The 23,023-nt window shown below is 34.8% G+C and overlaps 1 protein-coding gene across 1 annotated transcript in view; it reads right to left on the reverse strand.

Annotated features, from left to right (window-relative positions):
- The window catches only part of LOC106881144 (bromodomain-containing protein DDB_G0270170), a 55,490-nt gene that overhangs the window by 28,330 nt on the left and 4,137 nt on the right, over positions 1–23,023 (reverse strand). Inside the window, exons 3-10 of the mRNA XM_052967627.1 lie at positions 20,860–20,938; positions 15,855–15,939; positions 14,458–14,558; positions 12,608–12,710; positions 6,888–6,973; positions 2,170–2,266; positions 1,650–1,729; positions 72–154 (exon numbers count right to left, since the gene is read on the reverse strand). Of these exons, the coding sequence (XP_052823587.1) occupies positions 72–154; positions 1,650–1,729; positions 2,170–2,266; positions 6,888–6,973; positions 12,608–12,710; positions 14,458–14,558; positions 15,855–15,939; positions 20,860–20,938 (714 nt within the window). The remainder of the gene's footprint in view (positions 1–71; positions 155–1,649; positions 1,730–2,169; positions 2,267–6,887; positions 6,974–12,607; positions 12,711–14,457; positions 14,559–15,854; positions 15,940–20,859; positions 20,939–23,023) is intronic.

Raw genomic sequence — 23,023 nt, forward strand, 5'->3', positions numbered from 1 at the left:
TATATATATATAATAATGTTAAACTTAACAGAAAAGAAGCCTTGACTCAATAAAATGTTTCTAAAAGTTACCTTGTTTTTTATTACAGTAGCTTCCATCACTGTAGATTCCATCACTGTAGATTCCATCATTGTAGATTCCTGACAGCCAGAATCTTCAATAAAGAAATAATTTCATATCAAAGATCGACAAAGTTATTTAGGTAACTGTAATTACCTCAATACTACCAAACAATACACACCTACATACTACACAACACCTTACCCCCTACTCTATGACACTTCAAGTCAATCAGCAGGTTGGAGCTCCACCAGCTTCATGCAAATTATCTCTAACAGAACACGTACTTGATTGTTAACCCATCAGAAACAACAAGGATAGTGACAACTAAAAGGATGAAATGATCCTTTTAAGCATGTCCTCCACGTACAAAACACAAGAATTCAATGCTCCAAGTACCCCAAGTAGTTCACTCAAAGCTGCACTACAGCTGCTCATGCAGAGAAAAAAAAAGGCTTGCAACATTTGGAGAAACACCTCCCCTAAAAAAACTGAGTGGCACATACCCAGCAATCTAACACTTGCAAGACCACGCATAAAAAAAGCCTTCATGCATTGCATAGCTACCAAGTTATCCAAGCTCCCAAACAACAGCCAATTCTTTTGATCCAGACCCCAACAATTATTGATATTCTACAAAGTTTAAGTGAGGCTCACAATGGTGTATTGCTCCCACATCTAGGATGGCAATGCTGCTACTCACACACAGAGGTCCTTAGAGTAAGGCTACTTGACTGATTAGCATAAAATCTCTCACAGATATAGTCAAGCATCTGATCCACAAGTGTGCTTTACTCTCTCTAACCTTTCTCCTGGTACTATAATAGCTTGCTTGTCTCTTTGTCTCACCTTTCACATTGTGTCCAATGCCCCCAGTCCTGCACTAACTCCTTTACCCAGTCCATCTTCCCCACAATGTCAACCCACTTAAATTTCCTCCTCAATATCATTAATCTCAGACAATCTGTAAATAGCATAAGTACAGCCTCTAGCAAGTTTCACTTGATAACATGTACCATGCTTTCAAATTATCTTAGGTGTCTATATAGTAACAAGCAGATACAGAACTCATTCAACCCCCTTGCTCTTGTAGAACATCCAGAATGTGACTGCTGGAAAGAGAGCAAGTTGATACTCATTGCAGCTAAGAAGACTAGAGCAATGTGAAATAAAATACCTTACTCAGAGGCACAATATGTCACCCAATTCAGAAATTGAACCAGTGACTTTGAGATCATGGGCTCAACACCTTAATCATTAAGTCACACATCTTCACAATAAATATCACAAGCAAAAATATGGTACTTTGTGCCAAATATAGTAGTAATTTGTAAACTGCTTTAAAAGTAATGGTAGAATAACTAAGGACAACAAAAGAAAAGTGGAACTTTTACTCAGAGCAAAATAGATAGTGATAGAGAAGCACTGATATGAAATTCCCCAACTTATGGCAGCATCAAGAAAGAGAAATGACAAATTATTATTTTCATTCTTCTAAACTCCCTTTATTGGGTTATGTTACAATACAAAAAGTACTCAACACCTTGCGTTATCATAAAGTAGAGAAATATTAAAATGAAAATATATACCATGGTCAGAATTATCTGTTGTTGGAGAATCAGGGATAATTATTGGGAATGAATGATGTTCAGGTGATGGATCAATGTAACTGTCAAAAACAAAAATAAGCAACAAATTATCAAATATCTAAAAGTAAATTAACAGAATTTTTGAAACTATCTCTGAACCAGAGTATTCAGCTCTGTTAACTCTACAGCAATAGAAACATATTCCATGCTGTCCATAAATTAATTTGTTCTTTAAATATTGGTTTCAAATTTTGGAACAAGGCCAGCAACTTCAAGGGAGGGCATAAGTCACTTTTTATTCAGGAGCAGTAATGCAGGAGATAGAATAGGCATGGACTAGTCATGAACTGAGGCAAAAGAAACTGAAACAATAAGTATTAAACTTAAGGAATAATTACTAGGGTTGAGTTGTTGAGCTAAACCCTGCAAGGTAGTGCCTCAGCATGGCCACAGTCAAATGACTGAAATGAATAAGAGGTAAAAAAAAAAGCTATTAAAATAATACAAACAACCAACTTACTTCATCTCATCTGCTGTATCTGATACTATCACAGACACTGGAGAAACTTGTAGAGAAGCAATATGTCTTGATGGAGTATTCACTTCTGGTTCACTATCTAGCAGAAGGTAAATTAATAATGCCCAAGATTATGCAAATTCCAATTTTCATAGGGGAACATATTTTAGAAAAAGTGATTGAATACATTAACCCATATTAAGAGTATCGTTACAGCTACTTAAAACAAAACTCATTTCTCTTTTTCAAATTACTAATTGCATCAAAATTTTTCTTACACACACACACACACACACACATATATACAAATAGAGCTTAGCAGTTGTAGTAACCGACTGAGGGATAAAATATCTGTATGTACTATCAGTATCCGTTACCTGTGTTATCCCTGGGCAATGGTGCGCAGGGACACCATACACGCTGAGTGCAGGTAACAACAGGATAAACAAGTGTTTATCAGGAACCAATGCAAGTAATTAGAAAATGGAGAAAACCATAGATTAACCAACACATCGATTGGACCACATTTAAAGCTTGTTTACTAATACAAAGCAAGACATAACAAAGCTAACAGTTATTTCTAATCAGATTACCAGAATGCAGTCTATACATAAATGCAAGAAAAAAATTCTTCATCTTCATAGGGCATCCGAATTAAGGCAATTGATCTTCATCAGAGTGGAAAACAAGAGCATACAATATAACCAAAAAGGAGAAGGAAGAGGTAAGAAAATATGGTTTAGAAAAAACAGTCTAAAAGCCCAAAATGTTAAATGCACACACACACACACACATATATATATATAAAGAGAGAGAGAGAGAGAGAGAGAGAGAGAGAGAGAGAGAGAGAGAGAGAGAGAGAGAGAGAGAGAGAGAGAGAGAGATGAAAAAACACAGAAGATTTGTTTTACAGGATTTAAGAGTATATTAGAGCCATGATAATAAAGATGTTATACAATTTTGTACAAAATAAGGCCTTGTTCTTTCAACATAACTGAAGTGAGGACTGGTTTCGCATTGCTCATCAAACTGAGAGTTGTAAAAAATAAAAATATTGCTAGGAATTTGTCTTTTTCAACTCTCAGTTTGATGAGCAATGCGAAACCAGTCCTTACTTCAATTATGTTGAAAGAACAAAACCTTATTTTGTACAAAATTGTATAACATCTTTATTATCATGGTTCTCATATGCTCTTTAAATCCTGAAAAACAAATCTTCTATGTTTCTTCATCTTTTCTCATTCTCTATATATATCCACCACATGTGTTTCCCCACTGAAATATTTTCTACCTCATATATATATATATATATATATATTCTTTTCTACTCTAGGCACAAGGCTCAAAATTTTGGGGTGGGGCCAGTCGGTTAGATCAGCCCCGGTATGAAACTGGTACTTAATTTATCGACCCCAAAAAGATGAAAGGCAAAGTCGACCTCGGCAGAATTTGAACTCAGAACATAAAGACAAATGAAATATCACTAAGCATTTCACCCGGTGTGCTAAAGTTTCTGCCAGCTCACTGCCTTATAGATATATTAACAGATACTCTACGTCAGCACTGTACTTTGGCTATTGAAATTCAATTTGTATATGATGATTTATATTTAATTGAATTTTTTTTTTTCATTTTGATAAGTCATACAATAATGCAGCAGGTGTTTCCAGCGGCTAAAATAAATTTTCAAGATGTAATAATTTCTCCATAAATAATCTTAGTCTGAAAATCAACCAAAACAAATATATGAAAACAATTACATTTTCTACTCTCTTGGAGAATTTTACTGAACTTTGAATACTTTAATAATGAGAATGCTTTAATAATGCTTACAAAGTGAAAGTGCACAGAAAAGATTAAGCAATTTACATATTTAAAAACTAAAATTCTACAGCTTAAGTTTAAACACACAAAAAAATTATTGAACGTTCAGATTTTTCTACCAGCATTTGTCTCCTAAACTATGTTATTCCAGAACATCTTCCATAATTTCCACACAATTTCTAACCTAATGAAAAATAATTTCGTTAATTTCACTCTGTTATGTTAATACTCAAGATTAGGAGTGTCTGAAAAACGTTATTAGAATTGCACTTCCACTGCATGTTTAAAAAATGATGGAAAAAAAATCTGAAAAATAGATAGCACATATATATACAGCTAAATAGTTCATATTACATAAATCATTTATGTGTAAACACTGGCTGCAATTATTTTGGTAAATTTTGAAGAACTAATTAATCTTGACATAGAAAAACATATTTATTTACAATCCTTAACATAGTATGAATGAAAAATACAACCATATCAGAACAGATTTGTTGTTTAAAGTTCAATTTTCAGAATCAAAATTAAATTTGACTGATATTTCCACAACATCTTTGTCTCTTGGGATTTTTACTAATAGACAACTTATTTACACAATAACCATAACAAAAGGAAATTCTATGAAATTTAACTTCTTAATAAACTGGTATACAAAATATTCAGTTTCATATCTTTACAATCAATATTAATTTAGTAACTAATTAACTTAAGTAATATTGATTCCTAACATGAACATAAGCTTTTAGTTTTAAAGAGGAGAGGAAGTGACACTGTAACATTCATTCAGTTCTCAACAATATTAAAAAAGTTACAACCAGATTTCAAAATCAGATTATAGAACTGGCTAGCCAAGAGCTTACCTCCATTGATAGAGAAGAAGGAAGAGAAAACCTATAACTGGTTGAAGCTATATGTTTATATAAAAATATAAATCAAAATGAGTGAAGGTACTTTGACCTCTGTCACATGAAAAAGCTCCACAGCATCTGTCAAACAATTTCAGTTATAAATCAACAATTCTTAAGTTATTACAACCAGTCAAATGAAGTTTAAAGGGTGCAATGCACTGAACAACACCATATCAAAAACTGTGATTGGCTGAGTTTTAAACATTTACCTTTTAGCTTTTGACATAAACAATCAACCCAGCTGAAGATATGGACGTTATAAACCCATAAGCCCCTATACATGTACAGACACTACCATAAATGTCTATTAATAACTATTATAGTTTAGTATTAAAAATAATGTAAACAGTCACAAACACATGGAGGTACACACACACACACACACACATACGTGTATTATTTCTGCTGACAATAAAAGGTTTCTCTCTGAGTAGAGGACAGAGTACAAAGTGTGATATTGAATGGTAGCAAGATGTGTAAGTACAGAAAGAGGTAGATGTGCAAAGGCTAGAAAGAAACAATGCTCACTGGTATGCAATGTATGAACAAGAGAGCATAGATGAGATGATAGAAAAAAATCGGTTTAAGAGAAATATCTCATTGTCTGTACACAAACATCATACAAACTGCCTTTCATGTTGAGGCAAAGAACTTTTGTTATTAATGGAGGTAACAACTTCCTGAACTTTCTCCATCATATTCTTATGCTAGGAATTATATTTTCAGAACATTCTTCTCTGCTGCTAATTAGGTCATCTCGGTAACAGAAGTTATTTGCTACATCTAAGGAACCTTTTGAGTATTTGAGAGAATCTACTTCCTGTATGTTCTTAGTGTTTATTGCTCCAGCACATGATACACAAAGTCTACTTTTTCTATTAACCTTCCTGTGATTCCGCTTAATGTCTTGTGTATCCATAGCCTGCACTGAGCACACCATATGGAATTTCTGCCTAACACCTTTCCTACATATCAAACTGGGCCATTTTCCTTCAGGAGAGTCCTGTTTGTTTTCTTGTTTACTAGAGTATTGGGTTTTGCTTGACTAGTTTTAAGGCCCTTTGTTTCTAGATTTTTCTTCCACGCCTGGATTTCTTTTCTAGTTCTACTATAGATTCTTCTTTAAGAACAATGTCATCAGCATACAGTAGTTCTCAAGAGCACCAGTCTTAAATCTTGCTATAACCTGGAGAACTATGATTAGTAGGAGGGGACTAAAAACCAAGCCCTGGGGAACTCCTGCTTGTATACTAAATAATTAGCATAGACTTTGTCTTCACAAGTGTCTGTCGATTTTCTGAATTGTGTGCCCAGCAGATTGATAGGTGGCCAAATGGCAAGTTGGTGGTAGATCATCAGATCATTTGCATAACAGAATTCCAGCAACCTTGTTTCTTTCTCATGTCTAGAACTAGAGTCATAGCCTCTATATATACTCATGTCCATTGAAGTCATCAGCCACACTAAGGTCACTACACTTCATCATCAAAATAATCTGCAAAAGAGCCCCATTGAATTGGTCCTTCTGTTCATCTGCCAGGCCAGATTGTGGAGCATAAGCAGTCCTGAGTTATTTTGTTTGTCAAAACATCCATTGTACTGGCTGACAACAGAAAGTACCTATGGCCAGGAAAAACTTGGGAAGAAGTAGAGGGCTCAGATCTGAGAATAGCGGACTTCATAAGTAAAAAGAAATGTAATCATCACTGAATAGCAATATGCCATATTGAAGAAGGCATGTCCTTTCTATGTTAAAAAATAATCATTATAATCATAATGATAGCAGTAATGATAACAGTAGTAATGATCTCTTATAGGTGAATTCAGCATATTTAAGTTTTGAGTTCGTCTTTTCTGAGAATTTTTTAAAAAAACAGTGATATGTGAATTTTAGACAGCAAGAATGACCAAGTAGAAAGCCAATTTTAAGTGAATAATATATATGCACTTAAAAAATAAACTTGAATAATAATTTCTTTCAGTTACCTTTATCCTCACTTGTATCTTCATCACTTTTAAACAGAAATTTACGTGCTAAAGCTGTTGATTTAATTTCCTCTGGTTTTCCAGTTCTAAATAAATTATAAGAAACAAAGCTAAATTTTTAAAAATTTGTATAATCTTTATTTCTTGTAAACCTAATCATGACAGTATAATCATATGAACAAACAGTTCGTGTGCAGTCACAATTATTCTTTGCATATAATATGCAAGTATGAATAAAAAGAATTGTTTCTAAATTGGACACAAAGCCAGCAACTTAGAGAGAATGAAGTTAAGCTATATCACCGACCTCAGTATTTGATCATTGCTTTATTTCTTTATTTTATCAATTCTTAAAAGATGAAAGGTAAAGTTGACTTTGACAGGATTTGAACACAGAATGTAGAACTGCAAAACATTTTTCTTACAATTCTTTCAGCTTACCACCCTTTGCATGAATAAGAGAATAAAAAGTGTAGATACTTCACTTTAACACAAATGCAAAAAAAAAAAAAATGGGACAATACAAGAAACTTGAAACATTCATGACTTTCACAAGAGCATTAAGCAAGTAAAAAAGAAACAATAGGATTTATTTCCTGGAGACAAATAACTACACTACAGCAAATGAAACCAAAGTCCAAAGAAAGTAGCAGTGGTCTATGTTGGCAAAAAACAATTAGTGAAGTTCACAAATGTGACTGAGATCATCTGTTGCTCAGATGTGAATCTGTTACTTAGAATAAGTGCCCTTCTGTGAATATACACTATATCATTTGCTCCTACATATACACAACTCTGTGTCTTCTAAATGCATATTATTGAACTATTTGCATTTGAATTCTCCTCCTGAGAGGAAAAATTGAAATGAATTTTAAAAAGACTATGAAGTAATTTGCAAAGGTGGGCACCATTAATTGAAAAGTTAACTTCATTAACTGTTAATCTATTAACCAAAAAGTTAACACCTTTAAAAAGTGCCAAAACTATAAAAATCAGTCATTTTTGGCCTTTTTAAGGGCTTTAGAACCCAAAGACTATAGTTTTTGTTGCTTTAGAGTTAAATAATGCTGATTTTATAGTTTTAACTTTTATAAAACCTAAAAAAGGCTCATTTTGTCCATTTTTTTAAGGTTTTTAAAGGCTGTTAAAGCCAGAAGAGGGTAAAAAAAAATTCAAATGAAACACAATGTTAGTATTAAACTAAAAAAAGTTTATTAATAAAGTGTCTGTAAAAAAATGAAAATTTAAAAAATGAAAAACATGACATATATATATATAATTAAATTTTTCCTCTTCTTCTTGTTCTCCATTTTGTTCATGAGATGAATGTTGCCCTTCATGAAAATTAGCATATCAAAGTTTTCATCAGACAGAGATGATCTCTTGGCCTTCAAGATGTCCTTGCCCATAGAGAACAAACACTCCACTGCAGCACTGTTGAACTTGATGAACAAGTCCACCAACATTTGCTAACTTGAGAAGGCAGTATCTGTCAGCAAGTCCTTGGAGTTGGTCTCCAACCAGGTCTTGACCAAATTCAGGGCCTTGTCTTTGAGTGACCTGTGGCTCCTGCTGCTCTCTTTTGGCCAAGTGACACCACTGAAGAAGTCATCCTCTTGCTCTTCGTTGTTCTTGCCTCAACTGTTGCTGCTCACTTTGTCAGACTGCTGCCTTATGGCCTCCTCAACCTTACCCTCCATACTTTTCCTCACCCTGGCAACCTTGATGTTGTCGTACTTATCCAACCAGATGAGGCAAAATCTGGGGTGGAAAGCAGCAGCCAGCTGGCATTCCTCATCTTCCAGAAGGGTCCTAAACCTTTTGTCGATGCCTGCCAAAAGTGTGTCGACCAAGAGACTGCAGTAGACAAGGCCCTTGGACTTCGAGTACTTGAGCCTAAAGATTGTTGCAGCAACTTGAGTTAGCGGAAGTTAACTCAAGTGGACTTGAGTTAATGGATAACAATTAACTTATTAATGGTTTGGTGCCCAAGTTTGATAACTATAAGAGAGAGAGTGTGTGTGTGTGTGTGTGTGTGTGTGTGTGTGTGTGTGTGCGTATGTTCCTTATGCATTCCAAAACTGAATTGCTGATTTTGACGTAAGGGGTATCAAAAGATTCAGTAAGCATTTGGCCACCAACTAAACTATATTTTCATTCACATATTTGCATTACAAAAATTTAACATTATCATTTTTCTTTTAGTCACCTACTGTAAACAACATTTTATATCACCACCACAATGACGAAGACATCACATTTTCTATATGAGTGTGTTCACATGTTCATTACCTACGTTAGGCCGATGACTGACAAGCATATGTGCGTGACAGTGTGTCTGTAAGTATACATGCATTTTTGTGACCACACACACACACACACATCTAAAGACAGAGACAGACACACACAGGGGCAAATATAGGCTTCAGGTGTGCGTTAATGTATGTAACCCCACCACCACCACCAACAACAGTGAAACACACTGATATTGAAAGTTTATTTGCAGCCTGGACTTCAAACAAACAACAATGTTCATCCGTAAGTATTACCAACATGAAGATTTGGCTGATTTTAACACCACTCACAATACTTGCAAATATATCTGAAAAAAAATATCATTCTGGTCATTATAACAAATTCGGAAACTTGGCGAAGTAGAAAGCCTCAGCTTTCAATATAATTACAGAAATGTTACTCCACTCCTTCTAACCAGTTTCACAATAATGTTTTTTTAAAGGTCCTTGTATTCTTCATCATTGTAAGTATCAACGTTGCACAACCTTTTTACTGTGTTACTCAGTATTTATTCTACAGCCTATAATGTTACACAGTTCAAAAACAGCATCTTCTTTTTTATACACTTGGTTCAGCATTCGTTTCAAAATTGTAAGATTAATTATTTTTGTATGAAAAATTGAATTATGCCTTCTGAATTTTCTTGGACTTTCACTTTCTTCACCATGACATTCATTCAGTCATGAATTTTATAACATTTAGTACATGTTGCAAATAAATGTTGACTTTCTGTACTTTCTTACATTGGTGACTTTCCATTTTTTTTATATCATAACTATATTGACTACATTTCGTTTCACTTGAACTTCATGTGTGTACGTTTTGCTGTTTCCAGTATTATCAATCTATGAGTGTGTGTGTGTATGTGTGTGTGTGTGTGTTTCTACGTTCGTTACATCTATAGTAAACTATAGTAAAGAACATTTTACACTGTTTTAATGAGCCCACATTTAATGAAGTAGCCATCCTTATAGTTGGTGATCCTATTGAAAATTATGATATTCTTATTCGTGTTCAAGGTAACAACCTTAAACGTGTTTCACAGACTCATCCCTTTTATGATGCTCTCCAGTATAATCTTGTTCTGTGGAATGGACAAGATGGGTATTATTTCAATATTCCTTGGACTGAATCTGCAACAGGATAGCCAATTATAAATAAAAGGGTGTCATCAAATGACTTCTATTCTTACCAACTGATGTTAAGATCAGAACAATCAAATCCTGTCTACTATAGGCACAAGGCCTAAAATTTTGGGGGAGGGACCAGTCAATGACATCAACCCCAGTGTCTCACTGGTACTTAATTTATCGACTCCAAAAGGATGAAAGGCAAAGTTGACCCCAGCAGCATTTGAACTCAGACCATAAAGCCAGGCAAAATACCACTCTAGCATTTTGCCCAGCATGCTAACGATTCTGCCAGCTCACCACCTTCCAGAACAATCAAATCAATTACACATGTCAAATAAACTTTATTTTCATTTACATATTTTTTACGTTATCTCAATAACCAGCTATAGTTACTTCAAATACACTTCTCTACAACAACCAGGTTTCATTACAAAATGAAAATAGTTTCACACTTTCAATTTGAACCAAAATTACAGTGTTGCATTACAAGTGTGACAATGTGTGAATAATGAAAGTAATGTTTCTCCGAATTAGTCACATGTGTATTATAATAAAGAAAGCTGTTTATTATGTATCTACCAAATAAACTATGTTTTTGACTCAATAACTCTTTTTTATAACTAAAATAACCTTGGCAACTAGGTTGGGTCGCACAATTTTGAGGTTATTTTCGGACAATATTTTGATTTGCTTCTAATGTATCACTTTCGTCTGATGTTTCACACATGCGTAGAATTCTACTCAGACAAACAGTTATGAAAATGTACACATAAATATTGTATTAAAATAAGCCACAACAAAAAAAATTGCATTAAAAGACATCCATTTTTCTATGTTATGAGGAAATATAGCCTCACTCACTCTCTCTTATGCACAAAAAAGATGTATGCATATATATTTATGGGCAAAGATCAAGATGCGCAACCCGGTGTTTAGGGTTAGAGTTACACCGAAATAGGTGATGTATGTATTCTTTACCTGCGCCTATTTATGTACATGTATATGAAAGATAATGTGTGTGTGTGTGTGTGTGAGAGAGAGAGAGAGAGAGAGACAGAGAGTAAGTGCCACTTGCACATATATGCAAAAAATTTCATACATCACAACACGCACCTTCACTCACTCACTCTTTCTCTCTCTCCCTCTGTCACACACACACACACACATGTCCATTTCATATACATGTACACCTTACGCTTTCTCCTCTCACTTCAAAGCAAATGTCACCTTTTTATTTTATACTCTGTTTCAATTTCTGCTCTCTTCAAAGCATACAGAAATTAAAACAATTTTACAGAAATTAACAAACAATTATATGATCCCATATATGTCGAGTTGACAACTTTGCTTCTTCAAATGAAAGAATGCCATAAAATAACTTCCTTTGACACACACACATGCATACACACACTCTAGGTAAAACTTCTGTGTGAATTACATTAATTCTTGCAGTGTGCACGTGCAAATTTATAGCTCAAACCCAATTGAAATGATCTTTTTCTATTGTGTAATTTGTGTTTGTGATGAGCGTATTTGAAAACCTGATTTTCGATATAAACTTAAAAGGAAGTTTTCCCCCAAATCCTGTCCTTTACCTCTTCTTTCTAGCATGTCCGAGGTGACATTCCCCACCCCCCTTATTTTTTTTTCTAAATTTCTTCCAATTCCTATATTTGCGATACAGGAAATTAGGATTTCCCCAACAAAACACATTCTCAATATTTTAATTTTCTCCCTCTCCACACTAAATTAATTTTTTACTTTTTCAAATTTTGATTCTTGGTAATCCATGGAGAAAAAAACAGAGAATATGAATCTAAGAATTTTACTCATCACCTCACCACTTTTAAAAAGCTACACACTCCCAATGTTTCACTTTTAGCTTTTTGGAAAGCAGGGAAGTTTCTTCAGAAATAATGTCGTTTACCTGTTGTTTCTAGCATGTTGGGTTTTCTGGTGGTGTTCTGATATTTTTTAAGTCTACTATTTCAGTAGAATTCTACACATGTGGGAAACATCAGACAAAAGTGAAAGGTACTTATTTTATCAATCCCGAAAAGATGAAAGACATATATGGAATTTAACTCAGGACATAAAGGCTGATGAAATGCAGCTAAACATTTTGCCTAGCAAGCTAACAATTCTGCCAACTCACCACCTTCTAAAAGCAATAATAAAAACATGTTCTATTAGCTATAAATGTTTGTAATTAAACTGCATTAAGAAACAAACACTTTTGTTTCCCTTCTCTAAGGAATAATCGAGTAAAAAAAAAAATGAAAAGATACATACAAATTATTTTTTGATTCAGCAGCCAATTCCCTGGATTTCTTTACATTTTGTATAGTCACTGATACGGAATCATCAGCACTTGATTTTTCATGAGAACCATGACCTAGAAATAATTTTAATCAAGATTACTTTGTTATTCAATGTATGGTTGCATGGTAAGAAGCTTGCTTCCCAACTACATGGTTCCGGGTTCAGTCTCATTGTGTAGTAGTCTGAGCAAGTGTCTTCTATGATAGCCTTGGGCTAACCAAACCCTTGTGAGTGGATTTGGTAGATGAATATTGAAAGAAGCCAATCATATATGTATATATTTGCATGTGTGTGTAAGATGGGTTTCTGTGTGTTTCTGTGTGTATGTGTGTCCTTGTATTTGTACCCATCACAACCTGACAATCAGTATTGGTTTATGTCCCTGTAACTTAGCAGTTCAGTAAAAGGAGGCTAAGAGAGTAAGCTCCAGGTTTAGAAGAAAAAGAAATGGGGTCAATTTGTTCAACTAAACCCTTCAAGGTAGTGTTCCAGCATAGCTACAGTCAAACACATGAAACAAGTAAAAGGTAGAAGATAATCCAAAATATTAAAAGTGAGATCCGATTTGACCAATGAAAAAGCACCAGCATAAATACTGGTTTCAAATTTTGGTACACAGAAACAAGTTTGTGGGAGGGAGAAAGTTGATTACGTCAAACCCCAGTATGCAACTGGTACTTAATTTATCGACCCCCAAAAAAATGAAAGACAAAGTCAACCTCGGAATGAAAGGCAAAGTGAACCCGGAACATAAAAGGCAGATGAAATGCTACTATGAATTTTACCTGGCATGCTAACAATTCTGCCAGCTCACTGCCTTGAGTAGGTAAAAAGTATCAGTTTTAAATTTTGTCACAGAACCAGCAAGTTTGGGGGAGGAGGTAAGTCAATGACATCAACCCCAGTGCTCAACTGTTACTTCTTTCATTGACCCTGAAAGGATGAAAGGCAAAGTCAACCTCAGTGGCATTTGAACTGAGAACATAATGACAGACAAAATGCCACTAAGTATTTCACTAAGTATACTAACAATTCTGCCAGCTCACCGCCTTCATACAGCATAAATAAATATTGATTTCAAATTTTGGCACAAGGCCTGCAATTTCGTGTGAAGGGTAAGTTGATTACATCAACCCTAGTGCCCAACTGGTACTTATTTTATCAATCCTGAAAAGATGAAAGGCAAAATCGACATCGGCAGAATTTGAACTCAGAACATACAGATAGATAAAATGCTGCTAAGCATTTTGCTCAGTGTGCTAATAATCCAGCTAGCTTATCACTTTCATCCAGCATAAATAAACATCAACTTTGGTTTGATATTTTATGGTTTTAAATACAAACTTTGCTTCCCTTCACTCAGCAGTCAATAAACTGAATACCAGTAGTGAAAAAGTCAAGAAACACCAGCAGAAAAAGGGTCAAAATCTTTCCAGTGTCAAGAATATTATGGAAAATAAGACCATTAAAACATTCTTTGGCTCATGAAAAGTTACAAACAATTGTAGTGGTGGTAGCTGTAGTAGTGTGATGTTGAAGAAAATAACAATGATGGCTAACATAATTAAATGCATAAAGAGAATTCATTAATCATTAGAAAAGAAAACTTCATCTGACCCATGCAAGCATGAAAAAGTAGATGTTAAATGATGATGATTATGATGACGACACTGATTATTATTATTATTATGATGATGATGATGATGATGATGAAAGAATTTTGAAACATGAAATTATAATCAAAGTTTATTAGTTTAAAAGATAATTTTGTGATGTTTATTGTTTATTAAATTACAAGAAATATAACTAAAATTGTATACCTGTAGGTGTCGACAGATTTTGTTTAGAACTGGGGTCTTCAATAGATGAGGGTGGTAAAGGTTTACAAAAATTACTGTGAGATTCTTCACTTGATGATTCACTGATAAAGAAAGAAACTTATGTAAATATTTAGCTGCATTAATAATCGGATTTAATTTGTTAATGTTAATTGTTGCTAATTAGATTAACTAGGTCATATCATTACTTAAATACAAGGTGTTCAAGCTAAATTTGACGATTTTTTTTTATATCTTCTGATTTCAGAAACAGTCTAATTACTTTCTCTGTTAGCCTATCTGTGATATCACTGCATTTCTTATGCAACCAGTGTTTATACTGGGTATAAATTTTCCACTCTATCTTATTCATTTTCCACATACCAAGCATAGTAACATCCCAAACAGCAGCATTCTCCCTACTCTTCTGATAATTAAATAATTTTTCTTTGATAGGTTTCTTTTGAGGTTACTAGAAACAACAATATATTACTGAGTAAGGTAAATAAATGAAAAGTCCCAATAGTTATATTTCTATGTTTAGAATTTTTTTAAAGCAAGATAGTAATTTGAAAGAGAAACTGCAACTGAATAGACAAAAAGTGAAGCAGTTCAATAAAGTCTTAGTGATTGAGATTTCTTTCTAGTGGTTTAGGTTTTCCTTATATGAACTAACTCTTTTACAAATGACAAGGATCCATAATGCAAGTGCTTGTCACGATTTCCATAACATTAAGCGAGTGAGAGACAACTCTTCCTATCTCATAGATAACTCATTGAGCATTACCACCAAAAGAATTAAAGTGAGTATTGCCAACCAATAAAATGTATATCAGTTACACAATGCTGCCATTGTTTATAGAAGTCAATTATACAACCCACAATATCAAATTGAAGTTCAGTGTGCTAAACTGTTTAGAGCTAAGAGTCTTAACTATAAACACAATGTTGTACTGATGACAAGATACAAACAGCCAATCTATCATTACCTTATCAATTCACCATTCATGTTCTATCTTTTCATATATTTTTAAGAACATCATAAGCTAACAGATTTCTACCAATACAAGTACAGAAGCAATATTCCAAAGTTAGTTTAAAATAATTTCCATTCACTTATTTGAAAGGCATTTAATCCTTTAGCATTCTGATTACTCTTTCAAATGTAAAGCTTATTTATTCACATTATTTTGAATTAATCATGCACTGTCACATAATTCGAAATTTCAATGATGTGATTGTTTAGTTTTAAATTGACATCATAGGGTAGATGTGAAATGCCAGAAACAGGTAGAATATTTTAGCCAGATATGGCCAATTTAAATGCTTATGGGTAAATATACTTCAATGTCTTTAACAACATTAAAAAAAAAAGATATAATAAAAAAATTTATAAATACCTTTGAGTTCTTACAGGCTGGTTACTTTCCATATTTGGTGCTTCCAAGAATTTTAATGACACTTGAGAAAAATCAGAGGAATCTACTGCAAGAGAAAAATAAAACATTTAGTTATTTCAACGTTTTATAGAATATATACAACAGTCTGTATTTTGGTTTTAGAATAGGATGCTTAACCCTGAGTGTATTAAGAGATAATTAAAAAGGATTTATGACAAGAAAAATCATGGCCTGGTGACTGAGATTTCCTTCTAGTGGTTTAGCTTTTTCTTATGTAACAAGTGATGCCATATTCTGAAAATAATAGGTTTCTTCTGCATTCTTATCAGAAATGTCAATTAAGCAAGATGTTAGAGCACACTGTTTCATTTATTATAATATCTGCAGATTTTTAGGGGAAAAAAACACATTTTGAGCAACTCATAATGTTCATGAAAGAGTTTCAATTGATTTATCATTGGATTATCAAAATTCTCACATGAATTTACAGAACTGTCCTCCCACCATCAATTCAGGCAATCTTCAAAGATCTAACATGTAATTTTGAAACTCTGTTTTCTCTCTATTTCAGTAACTATCTCTCAGATCATATGCTCCCTTTCATGTCTTTGCCTCTACCCAGTTATGAACATCATCCAACTGCAAACCACCCCAATGCATCATCTATCAATAAGTTCTATATTGCAGAGATTAAGCTTCTTTGTCACCTCTCAAAAATATATTTTAGACTGATTCTTTGGATCTCAGTCAGAATTTCCAAATAGGAGTTTTCAGTTGTTCAATCAGTTGGACAACCTGTACATTGAAATAGCATGTAAATGGCTAATTATTCCAGACACATTACCATTAGGTAGGGTAAGTGTGATATGGTGTATAACAAGTTTAAACCTTTGAATGGTACAATCAATCCAAAAAGCTTCCACACAGTTTCCATCTATTCAATTTCACTCCCAAGGCTTAAGTTGACCCAAAGTTATGATAAAAGACAGTTGCCCAAGATGCCACACAACAGGATCAAACCCAGGACCATACTGTAGCTAACATTTGGTAAGATATGCTCGTCTCAATGAGCAAAATATTAGATAATTAGGCAGCATCCTCACTCTGAAAAGAAAAAAACTTCAGTATTACTGATGAGAACATAAAGAACTCAAAATACATATATTAGTCCATAGGAGGCACTCCAAAATGATTCTGGTGTTTTGCATCTTTGCCTAAATTGAGAATTTTTCTCCAAGGTAAACCACAGTGAAAATGGCCCTTTTCAAATTTGTTCCAAACATATTTGAACTGATTGAAAATTTTGGTAATTTTACAACACTGCTTTATATTGCCAACTATGTATTTTGTTCTGGTCTAGTGGTCACAGCACACAATTGGTATTGAATTCTGATAAGGAAGCAAAGGATTCCAGACATTTCAGAGCTTAAAGAACTCAAAATACATATATAGTAATCATTTGCCATATCGTGGTTCACCTATCGCACTCTCAATACATCGTGGATTTTTCTGGCTAATATATGTAAATTTACATCATGGGTTTCTGCAGCTGATGGGTATTTATATTTTTTTAGATTTTAATTATTTAATTATTTAATAAGCATTTTCATGCCTAAAAATTAATAAAAATACAGTACAGTACTGCACTGTATAACACATTAATTAAAATATATTAAAAGAAAATATAAAGTGTACCATAGATGAGTAAACAAAGAATTGCACATACCCTATGAAAAACGAAACTTGGGGGGGGGGGATGTGGTGTTGTTTTGCATTTGTGTGTAACATTGTGAATTTATTTAAAGTCCTACAATTTTGCCCAAACGTTCTGCACCTTCTAAGGCTTCTGGCAGTGAATCCAAGTGCCAGACGAAGATGCTTACTATAGCAGAGGTGAGACTCCTTGACATGCTTAAAGAAGGGAGAAAGTATGCAATGTAGGCTGCCATTATAGCATCATTCTTCTCTCCTACACACTACATCTGATGCTCCGTATACCCAATTTTCTCTCAAATCATGTACACTGTTTGCTACATCAAGAAGGATGAAAAATAAAAGGGCAGCAGGAGCAAAAGTGACTTGTAACAAGACAGCGAAAAGGGTGATAACTTCCTGCAATAAGGCTATTGTAAGGATAGTCTGCTTTAACCCTTTGGATCAGTGACTGCAGGAAGAACATTGCACTGGATACCAACACCATCCATGAGAAGGCCAGGCAGCTGTATGGCAAGTTTACGGATGGTGGTGACAACCCAGATAGCCCTGAACTAGGACCATCTACAGTATCTCCCACCAAAGCAACTGAATTTAATGCCAGCAAGGGCTGGTTTGACAAATTTCAAAGGAAGTTCACCCTTAAGAGTGTGTCCCTGCATGGAGAAGCTGCCTCTGCTGACAAACCTGCAGCTGAAGAGTACATGAATGAGATATTCAAGACCATCATCAAGGGATATTCGTGTGAATAAGTTTTCAATATGGATGTGACAAGCCTCTTTCAGAAGTGGAGGCCAGAGCCCTTGGATTTAAGGCATACAAAGATTGTGTCACAATTATAATGAATGGAAATGCTGTGGGCTTTATGATAAAGCCAGAGCTTTTTATAAGTCCAAAAACCCAAGAGCCCTCAAAAACAAAAATAAGAACCTGCTGCCAGTGTAGTGGATGCACAACCAGAAGGCATGGATAACAAAACCATTGACATTGGATTGGTTTCACCAGTGCTTCATCCCTGAAGCCAAGGTTTATTTCACTGAAAAAGGACTGGAATTCAAAGTGCTTCTCTGAATGGACAATGCTGGAAGTCATGTGCTCAACCTGTCATATGAGGGCATACAAACTGAATTCTTACCACCAAACACTGCATCACCGATCCAGCTCATGGATCAAGGCATTATTCATGCTTTTAAGGCACTCTATATGCAAAACTCCCAGCATATATATATATATATATATATATATATATATATCAGAAAAATGTTATTAATAAAAGATGAAAGAATACTCATTGTCCTATAAATGGCCCAGTATAATGGTAAACCTGTTCATGTTTCTTGGTATACCTAGTTCTGCTATGTGGGATGGTGAGGGTGGTCAGTAATATGAACAGCATGGTAGTGTATCAACTATCTTTGAATCCCTGAGCCATAGGACTGAGTCAGTGGGGTTTAATAAATGCACATGGAATATGGATGAAGGTTATGGTGAGAAAGTATGAGGTATGACGGAGGTAGAGATAGAGAGTAAGAATCTCAACTGACACTGGCTGTTAACCAGTTTATATAAATGCAAAAGTGACTTGAATTATTCTGTATATTTATAAATGCTAGACCTCTTGACTTCAAACTTTTTAAACAGCAATTCCATATGGTTGTTTCAAAAGGTGTTTCTATCCAGCTGTGTATTATATTTCTCATAATTTCCATCTTGCATAATACTCTACCATGCAGTGTATTTCAATAAATTAAAAGATGTTGTCAACTGAAGCCATCAAGTTTATTCATACATTGTAACTACTAAACCATCGTCACTATCACCACCGTTGCCACTATTATAACTACCATAATTATTTAAGGAAAGTGAGGGTATTTTATTTATTTTGATGGATTGATTTACATCCATTAAATTTCAAATCCTGCATGAATTTTCTCCATTTTGTAAATGTTGCAATACTCCTTCCATCAGATTCTGACTCATTAACTTTATGTGTCAGTATAACTCATCTCTTTATTTTCAAAAACACCCATAAGCACGGGAAGGGTATGGATGGTTGAGAAGTTGACTTTGCAGTCACATGGTTCCAGGTTTGGTTGCACTACTTGGCACTGCAAATTGAAAAATATCTGTCTCGAAATGTGTTGTGTGTGTGTGTGTGTGTGTCTGTGTTTATATATAATCATCATCATCATCAAGCATCCATCTCCATGCTGGCATGTGATGGATGGTTTGACAGGAACTGGCCAGCTGGAGAGCTGCCCGGGTTATATTTTCTATGATTTCTATGGCTGGATGTTCTGCCTAATATCAACCACTTTACAAAGTGTACTAGGTGCTTTAAATGTGACAATGGCACTTTTACATGGCACCAATATGGGTGCTTTTATGTGGTGCCAATACAAGTGATTATATATGGTACCAGCACGGACGCATTTACATGATACCAGCATGGGTACATGGCACTGGAAGCAGTGCTTGTATTTGGAACTGGCACAGGTACTTTCATGTGGCACCAGCAGCCACAAGCTCATAAGACTAGGCTCTCTTGGCTGTGAGAGGGATGTAGTAGACATGCTTGTATGCATGGATGGCCACAATTTTACTTCACTTGATGTGTCTTCTCAAGCACAGCAAACCGTCTTGACTCGGTCCCTTGTCATCTCCTCTAAGAGACCCAACATCTGAAGATCTTGCCACTTCATTCCATGTCTTCCTGTGTCTACCCCTTCCACTTGTTCCCTCCACAATTAGAGATCAGCACTTCTTGATGCAGCTGTCTACATCTAATATGCATTACATGACCATATCAGCCCATCTTCTCTCCTACACACTACATCTGATGCTCTGTACACCCAAATTTCTCTCAAATCATGTACGCTGTTGTACACGCACACTGACACTACCCATCCAGCAGCACATGCCAGCTTCATTTCTTTCAAGCCTTTGCATGTCCTCAGTGGTCACAGCCAATGTCTCTCTGTCATCCAACATAGCTGTTTGGAACAGTATTGTAAAACCTTCAAGTGATCTAGCTTAGTTTTGAGTTTTCTAATGGGTATATCTTGGAGAAGGTTGGGCTCTCCTAGGATGACTCCATAAATACACTAAATAAACCGAAAATATGTAGTGGTATATCTATGATTTATTGAGTCATCAGGTACACTACATCTAGCACATAAACTATACTTTAATTAAAATGTCATACTGTTAATACATATTTTAAAGGATTACAACCTTACAATCAACATAATTAAATGTTAATGATAATAGAAGATGATGCTGTTACACTTACTAAGGTCAATATCATATTGATAAGTCTCTGAAACTGCAGACTTTTGATTTGGGGAAGGATTGATGTGCACTTGCTCAGTCTAAAATAGGAAAGCAAAATCAATAAAGTTGGAATAACAAAACATGAAGCAGAAGATAAAGGGGTAAATTACCTAACATTAATGAGGTTACTTTCTAATTTAAACACTGAAGAGACATTGCATAACCAGAAAGTGATATATGAAATCCTGTCCAACAATTAAAGCCAAAAACTTGCAACAGCTGGTTGTCCACTAAAATAGTAAGAATGCCCCACAGGTTTTAAAGTCTAGCACCATTACAAAATAATTAAAAACAAAAGAATATTCAGAAGTTACTAAAAAGCTAAATAGAGAAAAGAAAAGCAAAAATGAAGAATGGATATAACAAGGGATAATCGTGGGAAAATAATCTTGTTGAAACAGTTGTGATATCAGATGGATATTTTAGATGCCTCAGGAAAAGTATTATTACAGATATTTGTGAATGAAATAGCTTGCAGAATACATAAATCAGAAATTACAAGTGCATTTATACGTTGTCTTTGTTCATGTTCATCTGTGTTGCATCGTCAATGTAATTGGACACACATTTGAATAAAAACACCAAATGATACCATATATGGAGGATTAACTAAAATGTAAGTATTAATGACTCTGATTTAGGTGTTTTAAAACAGACTGAAATGGGAGTAAAATGGTTCCAGATGAAGTTAAATATGTATATTTATAGCAAAATACACTATTTTTGCAAAGGATTTGTGTAAGAGTAATAAAACATAACATTTTAATACAGGATCTTAGTTTGAATAAGTCATCATGGAAACTCTGTTACATCTGATGACTACAAATACTATTACATTCTATATCTGAAGAAGAAACTCAGTTTTCCAATTTGTATCAAGGGTATGAGATTTCTGCAAGTCATGAAAATTACTCAATTGATTAGGAACAGAATTAAACTAGATGAGATGCAGTTTGGTTTTGTACCTGGGAAGAGTACCACTGATGCCATCTTCCTAGTGAGACAGCTGTAGGAAAATCACTTGGCCAAAAGTAAGCCATTGTACTTAGCTTTCGTCAACCTAGAGAAAGCTTTCGACAGAGTTCACTGCTCTGTTATATGGTGGGCTCTAAGAAAGTCAAGAGTAGAGGAGTGGCTTGTTAAAGCTGTACAAGCCATGTACAGTGGTGCCATCAGTAAGGTGAGAGTTAGCCATGAATACAGTGAATTTAGCTTTCAGGTAGGAGTACACCAGGGCTCAATTCTCAGCCCACTCTTATTCATTATAGTCCTCCAGGCCATAACAGAGGAATTCAAAACTGGGTACCTGTGGAAACTACTATATGCTGATGACATTGCTCTTATTGCAGAAACTTTAGCAGAATTGGAGAAGAAATTCCAGGTATAGAAACAAAACTTGGAATCAAAGTGCCTTAAAGTTAACCTAGCTAAGACAAAAGAGGTTATTATAAGAAAGAAGATAAAACTTTCTTTCCATCAGGTAAATGCCCTTGCTCCATATGTAGGAAAAGAGTTGGAAGAAATTCCATTCACTGCACCCAGTGTAAACTATGGACACATAAGAGATGCAGTGATATCACAGGTAGATTAACAGATAGAGTAGTCTTTGTATGTGGCAGATGTGCAGGAACAATAAGCACTAAGAGACAACAAGAATTAGATTCTCTCAAATGCCCAGGAGGCTCTCTTGAGGTTGTAGATAGTTTCTGTTACCTAGGTAACGAAATAAGCAATGGTGGAGGATGCTCTGAAAGTATTGTTCCTAGAATAAGAATTGGGTGTAAGTTCAGAGAGCTATTACCTCTGTTGGCAGCAAAAGTACTCTCTCTCAGAGTGAAAGGTAGACTGTATGATACTTGTGCATGAATGACTATACTCCATGGTAGTGAGACATGGGTTCTGAACGCAGAAGACATGTGTAGACTGGAGAGAAATGAAGGTAGTATACTCCGTTGGATGTGCAACATCAGTGCGCATGTACAATAAAGTGCAAATGTATTGAGAGAAAAGCTGGGCATAAGAAGAATCAAATGTAGCATACAAGAGACTAAGTTGGTTTGGACATGTGATACATATGAATGAGGACAGCTGTGTAAAGAAGTGCTGATCACAGGAGAGGGAGA

Source organism: Octopus bimaculoides, chromosome 4, assembly GCF_001194135.2.
Source record: "Octopus bimaculoides isolate UCB-OBI-ISO-001 chromosome 4, ASM119413v2, whole genome shotgun sequence".
Taxonomy (NCBI): domain Eukaryota; kingdom Metazoa; phylum Mollusca; class Cephalopoda; order Octopoda; family Octopodidae; genus Octopus; species Octopus bimaculoides.